Below are 20,891 nucleotides of genomic sequence, written 5' to 3' on the forward strand. Positions count from 1 at the left end.
AGCAGCATTCCGACTCATGGTTTCTAAAGGGTTTGGAGCAAATCTTTGTATTGGAGCACTTTTTATCCTACCTCTAAAACCCATTTTCACTGCATGATGGGATATGTGTTGAATATGTGGCATGTAGGCTAAAAATATATGTGTTTATCTCAGATGGAAAGTAGATAGCCAAATGTTTTTCTGCACGTCAACATACATCTTGTAGGCCCCAATACTATTGGTAAATTATGAATACAAAAGTGATAGTACGCTCTTCAATAGATTGCTCTCTGATATTGATATCTCTCCACATAGCCTAGCATTGCAATTTGATTAGCAATATATTGCCAGTATGTGAAAAAGAAACCAGACCAGATTCTGGTCTGAAATAGGCTACATTATGTTTTATTGTCCTATGTCTTGCTCTTGGCATGATGTAATATTTGTTATTGAGTAGTAATTCAATTCCTTTCGTTACATTCCTTGTATTGTATACGGTAATACAGGGTTTCTGTATCTTTTCAGTCCAGTGTTGTACAGTAATATTTGTCCTTTTTTTGTTGCAGTTTTAAAACAAATTTCCTGAAATTCTATGCATTTTGCCATGGCTAATACTGTGTTCTTTAGCTTAAACATAATCATTAAATATACTGCAAAAATATATAATAATGTTTTATTCTCGCTGACTGTATCTTTTATACAGTCAGTCAGTTAGTTCTCAAAGATTCTACAATAAAAAAAACATATAGGTCCATTATCTTTTCCAGATACTTTACATTGTTCTGTATAAAGTGTTTTTCCATTCCAATGGACACTTTCTGGACTAAAGCGACCTGATAAAACAGGCGGCCCACCCAAGGATTTCAATGGCAGAAAAGCCTTGAATAACACTATCTATGATCTACCAATGTAGAGGCTAATGTCCTACATTTCAGATTCAGAAACCGTTTTTGCCCCAACATTGGGCATTGTGTTGTCGAACACACCCTCAAGAATTTCGCTACATCCGCAATAACATCTGCTAAAATATGTGTATGTGACCAAGACAATTCGATTTGATTATGCTTTGAGTCATAGCCCCTTGTATGAGCCTTGCAAACAACTGTAGCCTAAATACATTCATCAGTATGCCTATGCACAAGTAGGCTAGCATTGATCCTAATCCGCTCATAAAAGTGTAAGTGCATTAGTGCAACCATAAAGTATAAAGTGGTTTCTAAAAGTGACCCTGAAAACTCAAATCCGAACTCATCAAATAGATCTGTTTGTTTGTTGTCCCCGGAAGTGGTGTGGTGGCGGCAGGCACGATGAATCAACCTGAATGGAGCTCGTTGAATGGCCCATCACTCTAGGTACAGTTGAGCGGTCCGGTTATCAGTGTCATTCGCTGGGCTCGTAACCCCGGTTCCATGTCTGTCTGGAGCCATTGGGTTTCCATTACCACAAATCCATTCTGCTCATTTAATAATAATGACTGAGGCCCTGCCACGACCCCAGGCTCAAACTGGGCTAAGTCTCATCCGAGAAGACACTAGACGTGCCTTTTGGTTTGGTTCAACCCAGACTAGACGTGCCTTTGGCTTGGTTCAACCCGGCTCCTATATTCACTCACTTATGGTTTCATCCAGGCTTTCAGTTGATAAACCTCAAAGTCCAGAATGTAGATTTTCTCTTCTAAAGCCTAGATGACAACATTATGGTAAATGTAGGGTAAGTTGTAATTTGAAGCTACATAGATTTATTGGCTATAGCCATCATGTTTTGGAACACTTCTGTAACATAGAAACACTGACACATCTTTCCCGACAAATAAAAATTATAGCCCAAAATATGTTTACTTTAAAATGTATTCCAAACAAAAACAATGATTGCGAAGTTAAACAAACCATACAACTCTATTCAGAATGACAGCATGAACGGCACAAACTGTCATTCTGTTACAAAACTTTGCATCTGCACAGTTTTTCAAGTTAACTTGTTTTGTGGAAGTTGTAGTCCTTTTACATAGAGTTGTATGGTTTGTTTAACTTTGCAATCATTGGTTTTTGTTTGACATACAGTACCAGTCAAAAGTTTGGACACACCTTCTCATTCCAGGGTTTTTCTTTATTTTTACTATTTTCTACATTGTAGAACAATAGTGAAGACATCAAAGCTATGAAATAACACATATGGAATCATGTAGTAACCAATAAAGTGTTAAACAAATCAACATATATTTTATATTTGAGATTCTTCAAAGCAGCCACCCGTTGCCTTGATGACAGCTTTGCACACTCTTGGCATTCTCTCAACCAGCTTCACCTGGAATAATTTTTACAACAGTCTTGAAGTTTCTTTTTTTTGTTACTACATAATATTTAATTGTTTAGATGTCTTCACTATTATTCTTCAATGTGTAAAATACTTTTTTTTAAATAAGGAAAAACTCTTGAATGAGTGGGTGTGTCCAACGTTTGACTGGTACTGTACGTTTTAAAAGAGAAAGGTCTGAGTCTCTGCATCATTCTGTTCTGTGGATTTGTCCTAAATCATACCTCTATCACTCTGTAAACTGCTATTCCAAAAACAGCTTTAGTCCTACTGAGAAAAAGAATACAGGCGCACATCTGAACCATTATTTTGTCACGCCATCTAAACAGGTATTGGTGCCTGGTTGTTTTGTAAGATAATAACTGAGCGAGCCAATCTTGTTGCCGTGGTGTCTATGCCGCACGCCATGGCCTATCCAACCAATCCCCCTCTGATATGAGAACACGGTCGGCCCTCCTAACCTCTTAATTACACGACAGCGTGGTGGGTCACGCTCCAGCCCCCCCCCCAGTCCAGTCAGTGGTGTCCATCTGTGCTTTCCCTGAACCCCAACCATCCCGCTAGCAATACGGAGCCCTGCGCGCAATAGCCTAATTCCCCAAAATGGAAACACTGGGACCAGTAATAAGATAAAGTTCCTGGCCAAAGCACAACGCAACATGTGGTTGGAGGGAGGTACAGATAGGGACATTGACTGTCTACAATAAAATATGCAATATTGGTGTAGGGCTGTATGTACTGTACAAGTGTCACACTTACCATTGCCAATGGCCTTATATACCACAGCAACTACTAGTGGAATAATTATACAACCTCAGAACAGATTAGTTGCTTTGTAGCTATGTACAGTGGTGGCTACCACTTTTGCGCACATGTTTTTGTCTACATGGACAACATTATTTGCTGCAATACTAAGTAGTAGTCAACCATATGTACAGTGCATTCGGAAAATAATCAGACCCCTTGACCTTTTCCACATTTTGTGACGTTACAGCCTTATTCTAAAATTGATTTTTTTTTTAAATTTCTCTTATCAGTATACACACAATACCCCATAATGACAAACCAAAAACAGTTTTTCAGACATTTTTGCAAATGTGTGTGTATATATATATATTTATATTTATATATATATTTAAATATAACATTTACATGAGTATTCAGACCCTTTACTCAGTACTTTGTTGAAGAACCTTTGGCAGCGATTACAACCTCGAGTCTTCTTGGGTATGACACTACAAGCTTGGCACACCTCTGTTTGCGGAGTTTCTCCCATTCTTCTCTGCAGATCCTCTCAAGCTCTGTCAGGTTAGATGGGGAGCGTTGCTGCACAGCTATTTTCAAGTCTCTTCAGAGATGTTAGATCGGGTTCAAGTCTAGGCTCTGGCTGGGCCACTCAAGGACATTCAGTGAATTCACTCCTGCGTTGTCTTAGCTGTGTGCTTAGGGTCGTTGTCCTGTTGGAAGGTAAACTTTTGCCCCAGTCTGAGGTCCTTAATGCTCTGGAGCAGGTTTTAATCAAGGATCTCTCTGTACTTTGCTCCCTTCATCTTTCCTTCGATCCTGACTAGTCTTCCAGTCCCTGCCGCTGAAAAACATCCCCAAAGCATGATGCTGTCTCCACCATACCAGGTTTCCTCCAGACGTGATGCTTGTCATTCAGGCCAAAGAGTTCAATCTTGGTTCCATCAGACCAGAGAATCTTGTTTCTCATGGTCTGAGAGTCTTTAGGTGCCTTTTGACAAACTCCAAGCGGCCTGTCATGTGCCTCTACCATAAAGGTCTGATTGATGGTGTGCCGCAGAGATGGTTCTCCCCAGTTTGCTCAGTTTGGCCAGGCGGCCAGCTCTAGGAAGAGTCTTAGTGGTTCCAACCTGCTTTCATTTAAGAATGATGGAGGCCACTGTGTTCTTGAGAACCAATGCTGTAGAAATGTTTTGTTACCCTTCCCCAGATCTGTGCCTTAACACAATCCTGTCTCGGAGCTCTATGGACAATCCTTTCTACCTCATGGCTTGGTTTTTGCTCTGACATGCACTGTCAACTGTGGGACCTTATATAGACAGGTGGACACCAATTAAGTTTTAGAAACATCTCAAGGATGATCAATGGAAACAAGATGCTCTTGAGCTCAATGTTGAGTCTCATATCAAAGGGTCTGAATATTTATTGTTAATTTTGTTAATGTTTCATACATTTGTTAAAAACCTGTTTTCACGTTGTCATTGTGGGGTTTTGTGGTAGATTGATGATGGGAAAAATGTAATCAATTTTAGAATAAGGCTGTAATGTAAGGGGTCTGAATACTTTCCTAATGCTCTGGAACTGCCTTGGCCCTGGAATGTTTATTTTGAGTTGCACTTACACAGCATTGGTTACATACTGTACATTCACATGCAAAGTTAACATGCAGGTGTAGGATCTTGATCACCCTGTTGAAGGAGAACTTTCCTGCAATGTGGGAATTTTAAAAAGTGTATTTAATGTTTAAAAAGTCTTCTGAAGTTTGTAATTCCCACTTTGAAATGTCAGACTTGATTTTCCTTTACGAACATTTTTACAACTCTTACAAAAGTAGCGAACTGGCTCCAATTAAGATCCGACATCGTGTATGGTCCTTACATCATTTATGTAACCAGTCTGTATGCTTTGTATAGCCTATTTAGCCTAGATAGTGCTGAATGAGTTGGCTCAGTGGAGAGAGGTCCACTCAGAGATGAGTGAGTCACGTTGTGTTTGCAGTTTACCCCTGACTTACATTAGAGCCATGACGAGGGCCATGTTTTTTTATGATGACTCTTTGCCACTTATGGTACTTCAGTGCATCTTAACCTTACAGGCGTCGTGCACAATCAGCACAGTGCATCACAGCGCTTAGTAACAACAGACCTCATCCGTGGTTTCTTCTGTCTCAGCGGTGCAACAGGAAAACTCACACAAAAATAACTTCATATTCCAAATGAGTGCTACACTGTGTCTGCTCTGCAGTGCACATAGTTTTCCCCCCCTCTTGAAACACTAAGAAACCTACATTAATCCAAGATCTCCGGGTTTGATATTTTCCCAATCTCTCGGCGCCACCCATGATTGTGGTGGTGACCTCGCCTTCCTCTCCCAGGTCAGGCTGGGACATGGCGGGGGAATTTTCCCATCACCGCCAGCTTATCAGTATGACAGCGCAGGCGTTTAATCGCGGCGCCGCAGACAGCTGTTAAGTCCCTCTCCATACTGACTCAGACGCCGAGCGTGGATGAGCGAGCCGAGCCGATGCTTCCAGTGTAGGGGGGAGAGAGAGAGAACGAGCGAGAGTGGCTGGTTTCATAGAGCTCCACTATGTCCCTGCTCAACAGTGGCCTTCGTCTCATCCCCTGGTGTGTGTGTGTGTGTGTGTTTGCGTGTGTGTGTGAGTGAGTAAGTGATATTTCAGACATGTAGATGTCTTTCTTGCAGTCTGTGTCACTTACACACACACAGAGTCACAGTGGCACACACACAATACAGTATGATCTCAATCACGAGAAGAATGCTCTCACAGTAATGTAGTCACAATTGGGTCACTGGGGCTTTGAAAACAAAACAAATTGTTACAGTGTTGACTGGAACAAGGTTGAATCCATTTTCATTCAGACTTTGATTCACTTCAGCGGCTTGTAAGGGAGACAATGGGAGAGCGGTATCGATAATTACTTTTTAATGTGGCACACTCATCATGTCCAATTTCATGGCCCTCCAGCTGCAGATTTCCGATTTAATCACGACATAATGCGGTTACACTCCACCTTTTGAATGGGGTGGGGGTGGAAGAGGAGGACCCAACTACCGCCAACTTCCCCATGTCTGGATCTGTGCCATTCAGACCTGGGTCAAAAATAGATTGCCTATTATTTTCTTTCAAATACCTTCGGTACACTTTATTTTGGGGCTGGCGCACAGGGTGGGCGAGCTTTGCACTTTTGGGACTACTACATAAAAGGTTGACAAGGATGACAAGGTTAGTGGTATGGTTCCTCCAGTAAGGCCTTAGATCAGTGGAGGAAAGGGTTGAACTAATGTTAATGTAGAGAGTTCAGCAGAGGGTTAATGCTGTCAGAAGCTCCTTAACTTGATAGGATTTTGCTGACAGTAGCAGATTGCTATGTCTGGATTATTAACCTACTGTAGGTCTGCAATACAAACCATATTACATATGCAATAAGGCCCGTATTTCTATTGAGGCTTTGAATATGAACTTGGTCATATTTTGCTGCTGCTATAGAGATTCTTGCAGGTCTCTCACACCCAGAAATGTTTGTGTGTGTCCATGCATAGGGATGAGGATGTGTGTGTGCGAGAGAGAAGGCCGGCCTGTCTTTGAGCTGTTCTGTAGCCATTTTATGAAGTGAAGTGTTCTTGCGGGCTGTAGAGGTGATTTTAAAGAGAGGCATCAAGCCTTCATTAATGCAGCCCAGCCTGTCTGACCCCTGGTTAATGTTCCTATCATTTTTAGAGTAGGGTGTAGCTACCTTTCATTTGAAATGACTCATGTTTAATGCATCTCTCTGGTTCCAGCATTTAACCTCACCTCCAGGGTTGTTGGAGGGTTCGATGGTTGCATACCGGCGACATGGCCATGCCGGGCAAGAGGGGTTGGCAGGTTAGCCAGGCAGCCCCCCTCAGGACCAGTGGGGTTGAAATGGCCATGCAGAGTTATTCACACCCGTCTGGCATTTACTTAACATTGCAAGCCCCTTCCCCCTGGCCTGTGTTCCAGGAACCTGATCTCCAGGGCGGCCTGGGTCCCCCCGTGGCTCTCTGAACCACTTAGTTGCCGTGGCCTGGGCCATGACTGGAATCCTTAAGCAGAGGAGACTGGCTTGCGGTGGTGCTGGGGTTTTGGGTATGCGTGTGTGTTTGTTTTGTACTCGCTCTGTGTGTGTGTGTGTGTGTGTAGTGGGTAATAATTTGATATACTGTAAAACTCACCTGCAACCCATAATGAGACTATGCCATTTATATTCAAAAAGTCTATCAAATGCATATCATATCATTTGACTCCATAAGATAAATAGCAATGTGGACTATTGTTGAGCAGGACTATTGTTGAGTTACAGGAATAGACTATCAAGAAAGGTCTGAGTGTGTGCGTGTGTGTGTGCGCGTGTGTGTGTGTGTGTGTGTGCGTGTGTGTGTGTTTTAGCCTACTAACAGCAGACTGAGTAAGGAACATGTATGAGTGATTCAAATACAAATCAAATCACATTTTATTTATCACATGCTTCGTAAACAACAGGTTTAGACTAACAGTGAAATGCTGACTTACGAGCCCTTCCAAACAATGCAGAGAGAAAAACAGAAAGATATTCCATGTCAGGCTATTCATGTCAGTAGCTTTTTTCCATCCAATTGGCAACAGATTGTAATGTGAATATTCTAAAATCTGCATTATAAACAATATGCAAATTTCCCCACCAGAGGTGAACTTGTTGCTGATAAAAGGATGTGTGTGATGACGTAGTGCACATAAAAATGACTTTTACGGTTAAATTCCCCTGTACCGAATTAAAAATACAAGTTACAAATGAGTTTCCATCGCATTTTCAATTCTACTGATGGTTTAGTCAAAAATAATGTTTAGTTAGAGCGCAGCTTGCCAACAGTTTGCAGATACAGTGCGGGTAGGCTTGCCGACATGATGAGATTATTATGGACAAAATAGTGAGATTAATCATGTCACCAGAATAAGACCCTCTATATTTATTGGGAAGGAGTATCAATCGCTGTGCACTTTCACCACCCTGTGAAGTTTATCATCACTTATTTCATCTGTAAGCCTAATAAACTGCATGCTTTCTCCGAGTCATAGTGGGAGGACCACACAACATACATGTATCATCGCGTGACTCCAAGTTTACTTTAAAAGTATGGTTATTATATCAATATTTGCGCATAAAGGCGTTTCCACCCCCCATTTCTCACATAATACATTTTACAGACACAAAAAGATCCCACCTTGTCTAGAGTATTTTGGAACATTTACATATTTGGAAAGTTTACAGACAAATTTGCTGTTTGCATTCCATCAGGCCGTGAAGTGTTTTATGCGACATGTACTTTACTCGCATAAAAAGGTTGGATGGAAACCTGGTTTATGTATCAGTGTTGATGAATCTATTACTGTGCTCATGGAGGCCTGGAGGGCTTTGGTGTAGTCAACCTGCTGACAATCTCAACACTTAATTTCTATATGCATAATTAGGCTACTAGTACTAGGCTACACTCTGAGAAACAAGGTGCTATCTCAAACCTAAAATGGTTCTTCAGCTGTCCCCATAGGAGAACCCTTTGAAGGACCCTTTTTGGTTCTAGGTAGAACCCTTTTGGTTCCAGGTAGAACTCTTTTAGGTTCCATATAGAACCCTTTCCACAGAGGGTTTTACCTGTACCCTCAAAGGGTTATCTTATGTGGACAGCCGGACACTCCTTTTGGAACAACTTTTTCTAACGATGTACCACTTATGTTTTTACATGTTGGTTTGTTTTGTATCAGTAGATGGTTGGAGAGATTCAGGCTGATTGCTCAGCAAAGTTCAATGGAATAAAATCTAGATGATGTCAGCCGATGATACATTTTAGACCATTTCAGACATCCATTAAATACATCTGTGCCACAAATACGAGTTGAAATGTCTCTCAGGATATAAACGGAAACCAAATAGGATATATTTTCTTTTCAGTCTCCACTCTGAAAATTTCAACTGATTTCTCGTCTACTAGGAGGAATCAACAGACTCCCACTTGTCTCTTGGAGAATTGATAATTAGTATGTCACCGTGATTGAAATTTGGCAAATGTTGAAAGGATATGGGTTGTCTAATCAGAACCAGCCTCAGAGCAGAATCCTGACACTCGGTTGGCGTAGAGCGGTTTTTAAAGATGTAACGGGTGACAAATGAATTGCATTATGGGTGAAGATGCTCATTTCAGGGGGATAGCAGATAGCGATGGCAGAAACCACAGATGGACAAATCTGGTACCTAACATCTCTGAAATGGTGTAATTTGCATTCACTGTCATATGAATTGAACCACCAATAAGCTTGTGCTTGCTATTCAGACCAATTCTGAGGTGTTCAATATTAAGCTATGTTTATTATACTATGATTATGTCAAGCTGTATTGAATGTGACTGAACTGAAAAGTCAAATCTTCTACTGGTGAATTGACTGAATTGAAATGCCATGTGTGCTATTGAATGAATGAAACTATTCACCCTTTCCCTGAGAAATCAAGAAATCAAGCACCCTAGAAATCCTCTCTCTCTGCCTTCATATGTTGGCCTCACGCTATGCTAGTGAGCTACCTCTCCTCTGCACTGGTGATGTTGGGGGCTGTTAATCTGTGGTGAAAGGGGCTTATCGCTAATGCTAACGCTACTCTCTCTCTCTTTTCCTTCCCCCTTTCCCCTGACACAGGAGCTGCTCAGTACCCAGGTAAACCCCCCCTCCTTCTTCTCTCTTTTCATTGATTTCTCTCTCTCTCACTCGTGCCCTTCTCTTCTCTCTTAGTTTTTACAGAATGGTCGCCTCTCAGCGTCTAGTGTTTGTGTGCTGCATACTAACTATCGCAGTGGTCTTTCCATATCAATTTTCTTTTATCACACTTTTTCTCTCACTGCCTTTCCTTCTCCTCTGTTTTCGTACATCTTCCCCCGCCGCCGTCGCCGCTCCATAGCTGCTGATAGACGATCTCTTGCTTCTGCACCTGCTTTTGTTTCTTCTTCACGTCTTTTCTTCTCTTGTTCTTGCAACCTTTTGCTCTCTATAGCTGGTCTAGGGTCAGTTTTGTTGAGTACTGCATAATGGATGATGTTAGACATGGAGGCAGGGAGAGCTGATCTTAAAACCAGTTTGTATGAGCAGAAGGTCACTAGACTCTAGAGCTCCAATTTGTCACATTCTCTTTTTCTTGTCAGTGTTGTTTTGTGTTAGGTGTTTAGATGTTGATGGTCTGTGGTATGTCAAGTTGTTTGCATTGTTCATAAAACAAAGTATTTTTGTGAATGAATTATGACATTGGAAGGACTTCGATGAACCAGTTTCAAAGCTTCTCATCTCACATGCCTCACTAGAATATATCACAAGTTATTCATAATGAAATCATTTTGATACTCCTTAGCAAAACTTAAGAGGTTATTTGAAGGATGCCACTTCATTCATACTTAGTTACTTTTAAATGGATGGCAAACCAGGACGTACCTGCTTCAAAACAACACCGTTCCTCATTTGCCTGCTAACAATGCCTGTTTCTGTCTGTTTGTGTTACACCATGGTACCATGGCAAACTGGTCTGAATTTGTGGTTGGAACTAAAAGAAATTACACAAGCTACAAAGTAAGGTCTATTTTTTTTGTCTTCAACTCGACTGTCTTTCAAACAGTCAGCCACAATGAAATAGCACTTTAGCAGTTAGCATACAGTCACGACTCTCTCAACAACTCTAGTACATCTCCAGTCCTGGAGAGCTACAGTGTGTGGATGTTTTTTCTTCCATCCTAGCTCATCTAATCATGGTCTAAATTGAAGACCACTATCAGTTAAGTCACTGAATCAGGTGTGTTGGTGCAGGGGTGGAACCAAAGCCTGCACACTCTGTGGGTCTCTGGGACCAGAATTATCCAACACCTTCACAGCCTCATATCCGAACTAGACCGTTGGCTTTTAGCACGTTAGCTGTAGACTACTGTAGACAAGAGGTTGAGGACAGTCAGACGTTGAAACTAGACGGCCCGACAACGCCCCTCACTGCGGCACGGGCGATTAATGCTCCCACCCACCCCCCCATCCACATTCAATCACACCAAAGATGCTGAGCCAGTATTGAACTAGCGTTCGCAAAAACACTGCCTCGCTTGGCAGAGGGCCTGGTGTGTGTGTGTTTAGCCCCTGCCTTCGATCCAATTATTAATGTCACCCTCCGTTATTTATACGTATATAAATTAGAATTGAGCTGCGAAAGATTCTTCCCGAGGGGGATTGGATAGGGCCCAGCCCTTGCTAAGAGGAGGACAGTCCTTCACGGCTCTATGCTCAGTGATATCCTGTCCTATCATACCCCACCCGCTGTTATGCTGTGGTCTTCTACAACAGATTGCCAACTGAGCATCACTGCTCTGCTCTCCTTCCCCTCTGCCAAAAACATAATGTACTGTACAGTCACCATCTATATATTAAGTAAAATACAAAAACTATAAAGTGCTTTATGGCTGGAGGACTGGTAAAAGTTGCTGGCTGTAAACTTCCAGTAAATCCCTAAAGGACTTGATGGGGACAGATGTGGATGGCGAGAGCTGTTGAGGGGAGAGCTGTTGATGGGGAGAGCTGTTGATGAGGAGAGCTGTTGAGGGGAGAGCTGTTGATGAGGAGAGCTGTTGAGGGGAGAGCTGTTGATGAGGAGAGCTGTTGCGGGGAGAGCTGTTGATGGGGAGAGCTGTTGAGGAGGAGAGCTGTTGAGGGGAGAGCTGTTGATATGGATACTGGACAACTCTATATCATCGACTGCATCCTTATGTAATACATGTATCACTAGCCACTTTAACTATGCCACTTGGTTTACATACTTATCTCATATGTATATACTGTACTCGATATCATCTACTGTATCTTGCCTATGCTGCTCTGTACCATCACTCATTCATATATCCTTATGTACATATTCTTTATCCCCTTACACTGTGTATAAGACAGTAGTTTTTTTTTGGAATTGTTAGTTAGATTACTTGCTCGTTATTACTGCATTGTCGGAACTAGAAGCACAAGCATTTCGCTACACTCGCATTAACATCTGCTAACCATGTGTATGTGACAAATAAAATTTGATTTGATTTGATTTGATTTGATTTGAGCTGTTGATGGGGAGAGCTGTTGATGAGGAGAGCTGTTGAGGGGAGAGCTGTTGATGAGGAGAGCTGTTGATGAGGAGAGCTGTTGAGGGGAGAGCTGTTGATGAGGAGAGTTGTTGATGGGGAGAGCTGTTGATGGGGTGAGCTGTTGAGGGGAGAGCTGTTGACGTTTTAGTCATTTAGCATATGCTTTTATCCAGAGTGACTTACAGTAGTGAGTGCATACATTTTCATAACCCTGGCGTTGCGCTCTACCCACTGAGCCGACAGGAAGGACAGCACTCGTGCTGGAATTTAGACCTAGCATAGCGTAGGATCAGGATCAATTCCAGTCCCTTTGAAGTCGGGAATTGAAATAAAATGATTCAGCTGACATTATGGGCATTTTCACAATTTGTGATTTGAATTCTATTTCCTTTCCTGAACAGACGATAAACAGAGGCTGTCCTAATGATGTTTCGCAGGCGCAGAGGAGTAGATACATTCTCCAGACACTTGATTAGAAGAAATACTTAGTAATGCAACACTGCGCCCGGTAAATCCACCACCTCTATTATACATGAATGTTTCAGCCTGAGACCTTTGTGTTTCAGTCTATCAATTGTCTAGACTGATCCCGTTTTAGTATAACTGACTGGAATTTCATTTAGGTGAGATAAGGTCAATAAAGTCCTATGAAAATTACCCAATCTAACAGAAAAGACCAACAAATTATTTAATGCACTATAATCATGTTTACTAAATGTCTCATTCAACCTCTCAGTTGAATCAGATGTCCAAGTCCTGGAATACATGAAATACATTAAATTGGCTGCGCTGAGATTTTACAACAACAGGACCTCCTAAATATGCCTTGTTGAACAGTGTCTGCCTCCTGGCTCTGACCTTAAGGACAAGCCTGTGCCGCAAGGACTCCTTGTGCCCCCCCCCTCTCCCAACGCACTGATGACATTAGTGTGTATGTGTGTGTGCATGCAAGTGTGTTTATGTGTGTGTGAGAGAGGGGGTTATTTCTGGGCAATCAATAGAGGGAGATGTGAGGGGAGCAGAGGACAGGGGCTTCCGCATGGCAGTTAATCTGCAGGCCACAGTACAGGGATTCATATCTGTGTTCAGATGGGTCCTTGAGATCACATACACGCTCTTCTCTCTCACAAATCACAGACTCTTTCTCTCTCTCTCTCTCTCGCTCTCTCTCGCTCTCTCTCTCTCTCGCTCTCGCTCTGCACGTGCACACACACACAAAAGCCTGCAAATACTGCACAATTTAAACACTTGCCCTCACATTCCACCTTTCTCTGATGTGTAAATATTGGACTATAAATTGTGCCTTCCTGTATTATACTGATGCAAAAAAAAGATATTCTATTCCACTGAGCTATTTACTTTGTTCGCATTCTCATCTTTATTATGTGTTATTGTTGTGGCATTGTCGAGAAGGAACCAGAGAGTAAGCAATTTTGTTAGACGGCGTACACCATGCGTATCCTGTACATACCACTAATAAAACTAGAAACGCACACACTACGACACAGAGCTATGCCTGCAACATTGCACACGTGCTTTGTCGTTGAGTGGTTCTAGTCAATGTTTACTTGTGTGCCCTTTGCATTCCTTTACTCTAGATCTCCTCCAAAGCCTGTTGAAAACACCAATGCAACCACTATATTTTCCTCTGAATTGATTGGTTTGCAGGTGTTGTAGAGCAGACTGTTTGATGATGATAATCTTCATGGAGCAATTCAAATACAAGTGGATTGTAAGTAAGCTTCGCGAGGGCATGGAGACACCAGTAGAGGACAGACATACCAGACTAGATAGTAGAGAGCAGCAGGTTTGTAAATGCTTTGTTTTGTGTTCGTGTACAAGATGGCTGTGGAGAGACAGCCAGGTGCTAGAGCCACGTAGCACATACACAGGCACTCCCTCTCACACACACACCACTAACCAAGAGGAGAAACAGTGAGTGTGGAGGCGAGGGGGGGGGGATGCTGATAGCCTGTGTTCTGCTGCAGTGCCCTCTACCTCCCCACCTCTCTCTTTCTCTCTCTGTATCTCCCTCTTGTTCTCTCTCACCACCTCTCTCTCCTCCTTCAGCCCTTCTGCAGGGGCTCAGCTTGCTTTTGTTTATCTGGCTGGGGGTGGAGGAGAAGAGACCCCTCCATCCGTCCTTCTCTCTCCCTGCCTCCCTCCCTCCCTCTCTCTCCTTCCTGAAAGAGATTTCCAAATGAGAGAGCATAATGGCAGGCGGTCTGGTAGCTCGCCCAGGCCACCACTGCCTCTCTGACAACCTCCTGTCCTACACATCCTCCCATCCCTCCCCCACACACACCCACAGACACACACACATCCTCCCATCCCTCCCCCACACACATCCTCACATCCCTCCCGCATACACACCCACAGACACACACACCCTCCCCTCCCTCCCCCATACACACCCACAGACACACACACCATTCCTTCCCTCACTCCCTCATACACACCTTCCCCTCCCTCCCCCATACACACCCACAGACACACACTCCCCTCCCTCCCTCCCCCATACATACCCACAAACACACCCTCCCCTCCCACACACCCACAGACACACATCCTCTCATCCCTCCCCCCACACACACCCACAGACACACACACATCCTCCCATCCCTCCCCCACCCAGACACACACACACACATCCTCCCATCCCTCCCCCATACACACCCACAGACACATGCACATCCTCCCATCCCTCCCCCACACACACCCACAGGCACACACACATCCTCCCATCCCCCCACACACACACACATCCTCCCATCCCTCCCCCACCCACAGACACACACACACATCCTCCCATCCCTCCCCTGATTCAGATGCTGTTCTGCACCACTTCTCTCCATCCATCCATCCATCCATGGACAGCTCCCACGTGAACTCTATTTTCCTGGTCATTAGCAGCACACAGGCCAGGCTTCCCCCTCCTTGTTTACCTCTCTTCTCCCTCTTTTTATTTGAATGCACTGCAAATGTCTCCCCACTCTCTCCTCTCTGAGTGGAGAGGAGGATGGTGATGAGGGAATGAGAGAGAGAGGGAAGACCATTACAGAATAGCCTTTGAGGGATTTTTCTGGGTGTCTTCTCCTCCAAAGCATGGAGGCGTAGGAGGTCAGTTTATAAACACTGTCTCATAATCTGCATGTAAAAACGGCATGCCGTCGTTGCTAATTAGCCACTACAAAAGCTTCTTCAAACTCTTCTTCGGGGCGAGTAATCACAACGTAAGCGCTAGGCCCTTTTGGAATATGCTTCATGATTCTGGGTGACATCAGTTCACTGTTAACATGATAAGTAGTACAGAGTTGTTTGCCAGTGTGTTTCATAAGTGTTTGTTCTTGAGACAATTCTTTTTATTCAAACAATTACCTCTTAGTGAAATGACTTAGTAAAAGTCAACGATGATGTGGAATCATTCTTAGTCATTCCCTTTGAATGAGCGAGCTATCTCAAATACTAAAACACCCTCGGTATTTAAGAAACCATTAACGTTTCTGAGGAAAATGAAGACACTTGACGTCGTTGAATGATTCAGCATCATCACTAACAAACCTTTTTATTTTATTACTGTGCAATAAAATATCTCTATAACGTCCTCTTTCCTCCATTTAATGAGATATGTTTCATCTTAAAAGCAGGACATTTCTAAATGGTGTAAATCAGACTTAATAGATTTTCTTTTATTGAGTAGACGCAGGGTTATTTTAGCCTGGTCCCAGATATGTGTGTGCTGTACAGCCAACTATGATTTAGCATGACATTGAACATAGGAGTTTGCAAGACGACACAAACAGATTGGGACCAGGCTAGGGTTCTTTGCTTCAAAGCAGTATGTGTGAATATGAGACGGTGACTGGTTGGTTAGGGACTTTGGCAAGGCTGCATCACCGTGCATTTCTGTTGAACAGGGTCTCCCACTCACAGATGGAGGGGTCAATGGCCACTGCCACTAATCTGGTCCACAGCAGAATTGGATTGTGAAAAATTGCAGGGAGAGGAAAAAAGAGCCTCTTGTTTTTGCGGGAACACCAACAAAACTCACACAGACACATGCAGGCACGCATGCACACACACACACACACACACACACACACACACACACACACACACACACACACACACACACACACACACACACACACACACACAGTGAGAGAGACGGACACATACACAGAATGCCATCGGATGAGAATCAAATCATCTAGAGTGCTTAGATACACATTGACTGTCAAACACACTCTCAGTGAGAAATGACTAGATGACCTCTCAAATTCACCATGTCAAAATACAGCATTGTTTGTTTGTTCTAAAATGTCCCCTTAGCTGTGGTATGACACAAGCTACAGGCCTAGTTAAATGCTTGGAAAATAGACCCTTCAACACTAATCTGACAGAACTGGTTAGATGTAACCATTACAGTGGCAACCTTGCTTTTCACCCAATCAATTCTGTTAGTTCAGTGTTCATCTCAAGGTAGGACACCAGCCTTGTGCATATTAATAGGGCAAAAAGCTCTACAAGCACTCCATTAACATTCCAATAACGTTCCAGCAACATTACTTACTTATTGGCAGTTAGCATTAGCAGAGTACAGTTCAACAAAGGGCGTGGCACAGTAAGAGCTCCTCACTGCGTCTGTTCAATAGCCTGCTGTGTGCTAGCCAGCTGAAGAGCCACTTCTGTACACAACTCCCATGGTCAATGCTAATTTGCCACTGGTGCTATTTTCTCTGATCGAACTGGCAGTGTGTACTGGGGGGCTAGTACCAGCCCTGGTTGCCGGACCCTCTACGTTCCCCTCTACATAGAGAACAGGACCAATGACCTTTCCAATCCAGCGGTGTGCTGCAGCCATCAGCCAGCTGTCTCTGACTTGCACCGCATGTGGGCTTCTCCCAACCGGTGGTGCTCTCTCTCATGTCAGGGCGAGCGTGGTAATGTACCACACACTAGCAAAGACACACTCGGGTCTCTTCTTTGTCTCACATACACACTCAAATGTGTGCACAAGTACACTCACACAAGTTCAGTCGAGCACACACACACACACACACACACACACAGTGTAGGCTAGTGCTGCTGAACGTACAGAGCATCCTCATCTGACAAGTTTAATCTAGGCCAGAATGATCAATGCTCTGTGCTAGCGCTTTTGAACGTCACTAATTACATACAACGATAATGTCACAGATCTGTTTGAACAAGTTATGCAAATGGAACCGATATGAATCCTTTCTTGCATGACGGCAAGCCTTGTTGATTGTTGACACATGCACAGAAAGCAAATGCACAGCAAAGCTTAGAGAGCCTTTAAAGGGAGAAACTAATGTTACTTTGCACATGCTAGTTTGGTTCTGTGTTTACAAGATTCCATTTGCAAATAATTAATTTGATTCCTGTCAGTAAGGAATTGTCATTTATTTGATTGCTCAGTCAATTCATTGAAGCATAGATACAATAGCCGTCCTCTATTATGCACATGTCCCTGTGTCCATTCTGGTGCTGTTAGACCATATCTTTGCTTTTGTTTATCCTCTGCTTTCTGGTCAGGTGCATGCTGGGTGAGTTGAGAGACTTTCCCCCAACTCTTGGTGAGTAGAGATAGATTTTTGCTGAAGACTCATCCAATACGCACACACGTCTCTCTCATTGAATTTGCCAAGGTGGCTCCTCCTCCTCCTTGCTCAAACACATGCACATCTATACGTGTATGTATGTTGAGCTGTAGCTCGGTCCCATCTGTAGGCGAGGCTACCGTGATTTATCCATCTCTCTCTGCTGCATTCCTTTGTTGTTATTCCAAACATGTATGGCGGTAGATGCACACAAGGATAGTTAGAGGATTTGCCAAGGTACAGATCTAGACGAGTTGTGTTGAGAATGATCGATCTGATAGTCTGGTCACTGAAGCCATGTGATATGGTCCCGCTCTGACGTGCTCTGACATGGTCTGTCGTGCTCTGACGTGCTCTGACGTGCTCTGACGTGCTCTGACATGGTCTGTCGTGCTCTGACGTGCTCTGACGTGCTCTGACGTGCTCTGACGTGCTCTGACGTGCTCTGACATGCTCTGACATGGTCTGTCGTGCTCTGACGTGCTCTGACGTGCTCTGACATGGTCTGACGTGCTCTGACGTGCTCTGACGTGCTCTGACATGGTCTGACGTGCTCTGACATGGTCTGACGTGCTCTGACATGGTCTGACGTGCTCTGACATGCTCTGACATGGTCTGACATGGTCTGACATGCTCTGACGTGCTCTGATGTGGTCTGACATGGTCTGACGTGCTCTGATGTGGTCTGACATGGTCTGATGTGGTCTGACATGGTCTGACATGCTCTGATGTGGTCTGACATGCTCTGACATGGTCTGACATGCTCTGACATGCTCTGATGTGGTCTGACATGGTCTGACGTGCTCTGATGTGGTTTGACATGCTCTGACATGCTCTGATGTGGTCTGACATGGTCTGACGTGCTCTGATGTGGTCTGACATGGTCTGACGTGCTCTGATGTGGTCTGACATGGTCTGACGTGCTCTGATGTGGTCTGACATGGTCTGACGTGCTCTGATGTGGTCTGACATGGTCTGACGTGCTCTGATGTGGTCTGACATGGTCTGACGTGCTCTGATGTGGTCTGACATGGTCTGACATGGTCTGACATGCTCTGACATGCTCTGATGTGGTCTGACATGCTCTGACATGGTCTGATGTGGTCTGACATGGTCTGACATGCTCTGATGTGGTCTGACATGGTCTGACATGCTCTGACATGCTCTGATGTGGTCTGACATGGTCTGACATGCTCTGACATGTTCTGATGTGGTCTGACATGCTCTGATGTGCTCTGACATGGTCTGTCGTGCTCTGACATGCTCTGACATGGTCTGACGTGCTCTGACATGGTCTGACGTGCTCTGACGTGCTCTGACATGCTCTGACATGGTCTGACATGGTCTGACATGCTCTGACGTGCTCTGATGTGGTCTGACGTGCTCTGACGTGGTCTGACATGGTCTGACATGCTCTGACATGCTCTGATGTGGTCTGACATGGTCTGACGTGCTCTGACATGCTCTGATGTGGTCTGACATGGTCTGACATGCTCTGACATGGTCTGACATGCTCTGACATGTTCTGATGTGGTCTGACATGGTCTGACGTGCTCTGATGTGGTCTGACATGGTCTGACATGCTCTGACATGCTCTGATGTGGTCTGACATGGTCTGACGTGCTCTGACATGCTCTGATGTGGTCTGACATGGTCTGACATGCTCTGACATGGTCTGACATGCTCTGACGTGCTCTGATGTGGTCTGACATGGTCTGACATGCTCTGACATGCTCTGATGTGGTCTGACATGGTCTGACGTGCTCTGACATGCTCTGATGTGGTCTGACATGGTCTGACATGCTCTGACATGGTCTGACATGCTCTGACATGCTCTGATGTGGTCTGACATGGTCTGACGTGCTCTGATGTGGTCTGACATGCTCTGACATGCTCTGATGTGGTCTGACATGGTCTGACGTGCTCTGATGTGGTCTGACATGGTCTGACTCTGATGTGGTCTGACATGCTCTGACATGGTCTGACATGCTCTGACATGTTCTGATGTGGTCTGACATGGTCTGACGTGCTCTGATGTGGTCTGACATGGTCTGACATGCTCTGACATGCTCTGATGTGGTCTGACATGGTCTGACGTGCTCTGACATGCTCTGATGTGGTCTGACATGGTCTGACATGCTCTGACATGGTCTGACATGCTCTGACGTGCTCTGATGTGGTCTGACATGGTCTGACATGCTCTGACATGCTCTGATGTGGTCTGACATGGTCTGACGTGCTCTGACATGCTCTGATGTGGTCTGACATGGTCTGACATGCTCTGACATGGTCTGACATGCTCTGACATGCTCTGATGTGGTCTGACATGGTCTGACGTGCTCTGATGTGGTCTGACATGCTCTGACATGCTCTGATGTGGTCTGACATGGTCTGACGTGCTCTGATGTGGTCTGACATGGTCTGACGTGCTCTGATGTGGTCTGACATGCTCTGACATGGTCTGACATGCTCTGACATGCTCTGACATGGTCTGACATGCTCTGACATGCTCTGATGTGGTCTGACATGGTCTGACGTGCTCTGATGTGGTCTGACATGGTCTGACATGCTCTGATGTGGTCTGACATGGTCTGACATGCTCTGACATGCTCTGATGTTGTCTGACATGGTCTGACATGCTCTGACATGGTCTGACATGCTCTGACATGCTCTGATGTGGTCTGACATGGTCTGACATGCTCTGACATGCTCTGATGTGGTCTGACATGCTCTGACATGTCTGATGTGGTCTGACATGGTCTGACGTGCTCTGACATGCTCTGATGTGGTCTGACATGCTCTGACATGCTCTGATGTGGTCTGACATGGTCTGACATGCTCTGACGTGCTCTGACATGGTCTGACGTGGTCTGACATGGTCTGACGTGCTCTGACATGGTCTGATGTGCTCTGACATGGTCTGATGTGGTCTGACATGCTCTGACGTGGTCTGACATGGTCTGACATGGGCAAGTTTTTGGATGCGGTTTCTGACGTGACACATTCAGTATTATCAGAACTATTTGTGTTGCACATGCAGTGCCATCTCTTCTTTTGGTAAACACCTGCTAA

At 44.3% G+C, this 20,891-nt stretch overlaps 1 protein-coding gene across 4 annotated transcripts in view; it reads left to right on the forward strand.

Annotated features, from left to right (window-relative positions):
- The window catches only part of cadm1a (cell adhesion molecule 1a), a 416,441-nt gene that overhangs the window by 304,092 nt on the left and 91,458 nt on the right, over positions 1–20,891 (forward strand). For 3 of the 4 annotated variants that reach the window (XM_024431990.2, XM_024431992.2, XM_024431993.2), the window contains exon 2: positions 9,743–9,760. The exons of the other annotated variant lie outside the window; for it this stretch is intronic. In XM_024431990.2, the coding sequence (XP_024287758.1) occupies positions 9,743–9,760 (18 nt within the window). The remainder of the gene's footprint in view (positions 1–9,742; positions 9,761–20,891) is intronic. 4 annotated transcript variants of the gene reach the window in all.

This window comes from Oncorhynchus tshawytscha, linkage group LG09, assembly GCF_018296145.1.
Source record: "Oncorhynchus tshawytscha isolate Ot180627B linkage group LG09, Otsh_v2.0, whole genome shotgun sequence".
NCBI classification, from domain to species: domain Eukaryota; kingdom Metazoa; phylum Chordata; class Actinopteri; order Salmoniformes; family Salmonidae; genus Oncorhynchus; species Oncorhynchus tshawytscha.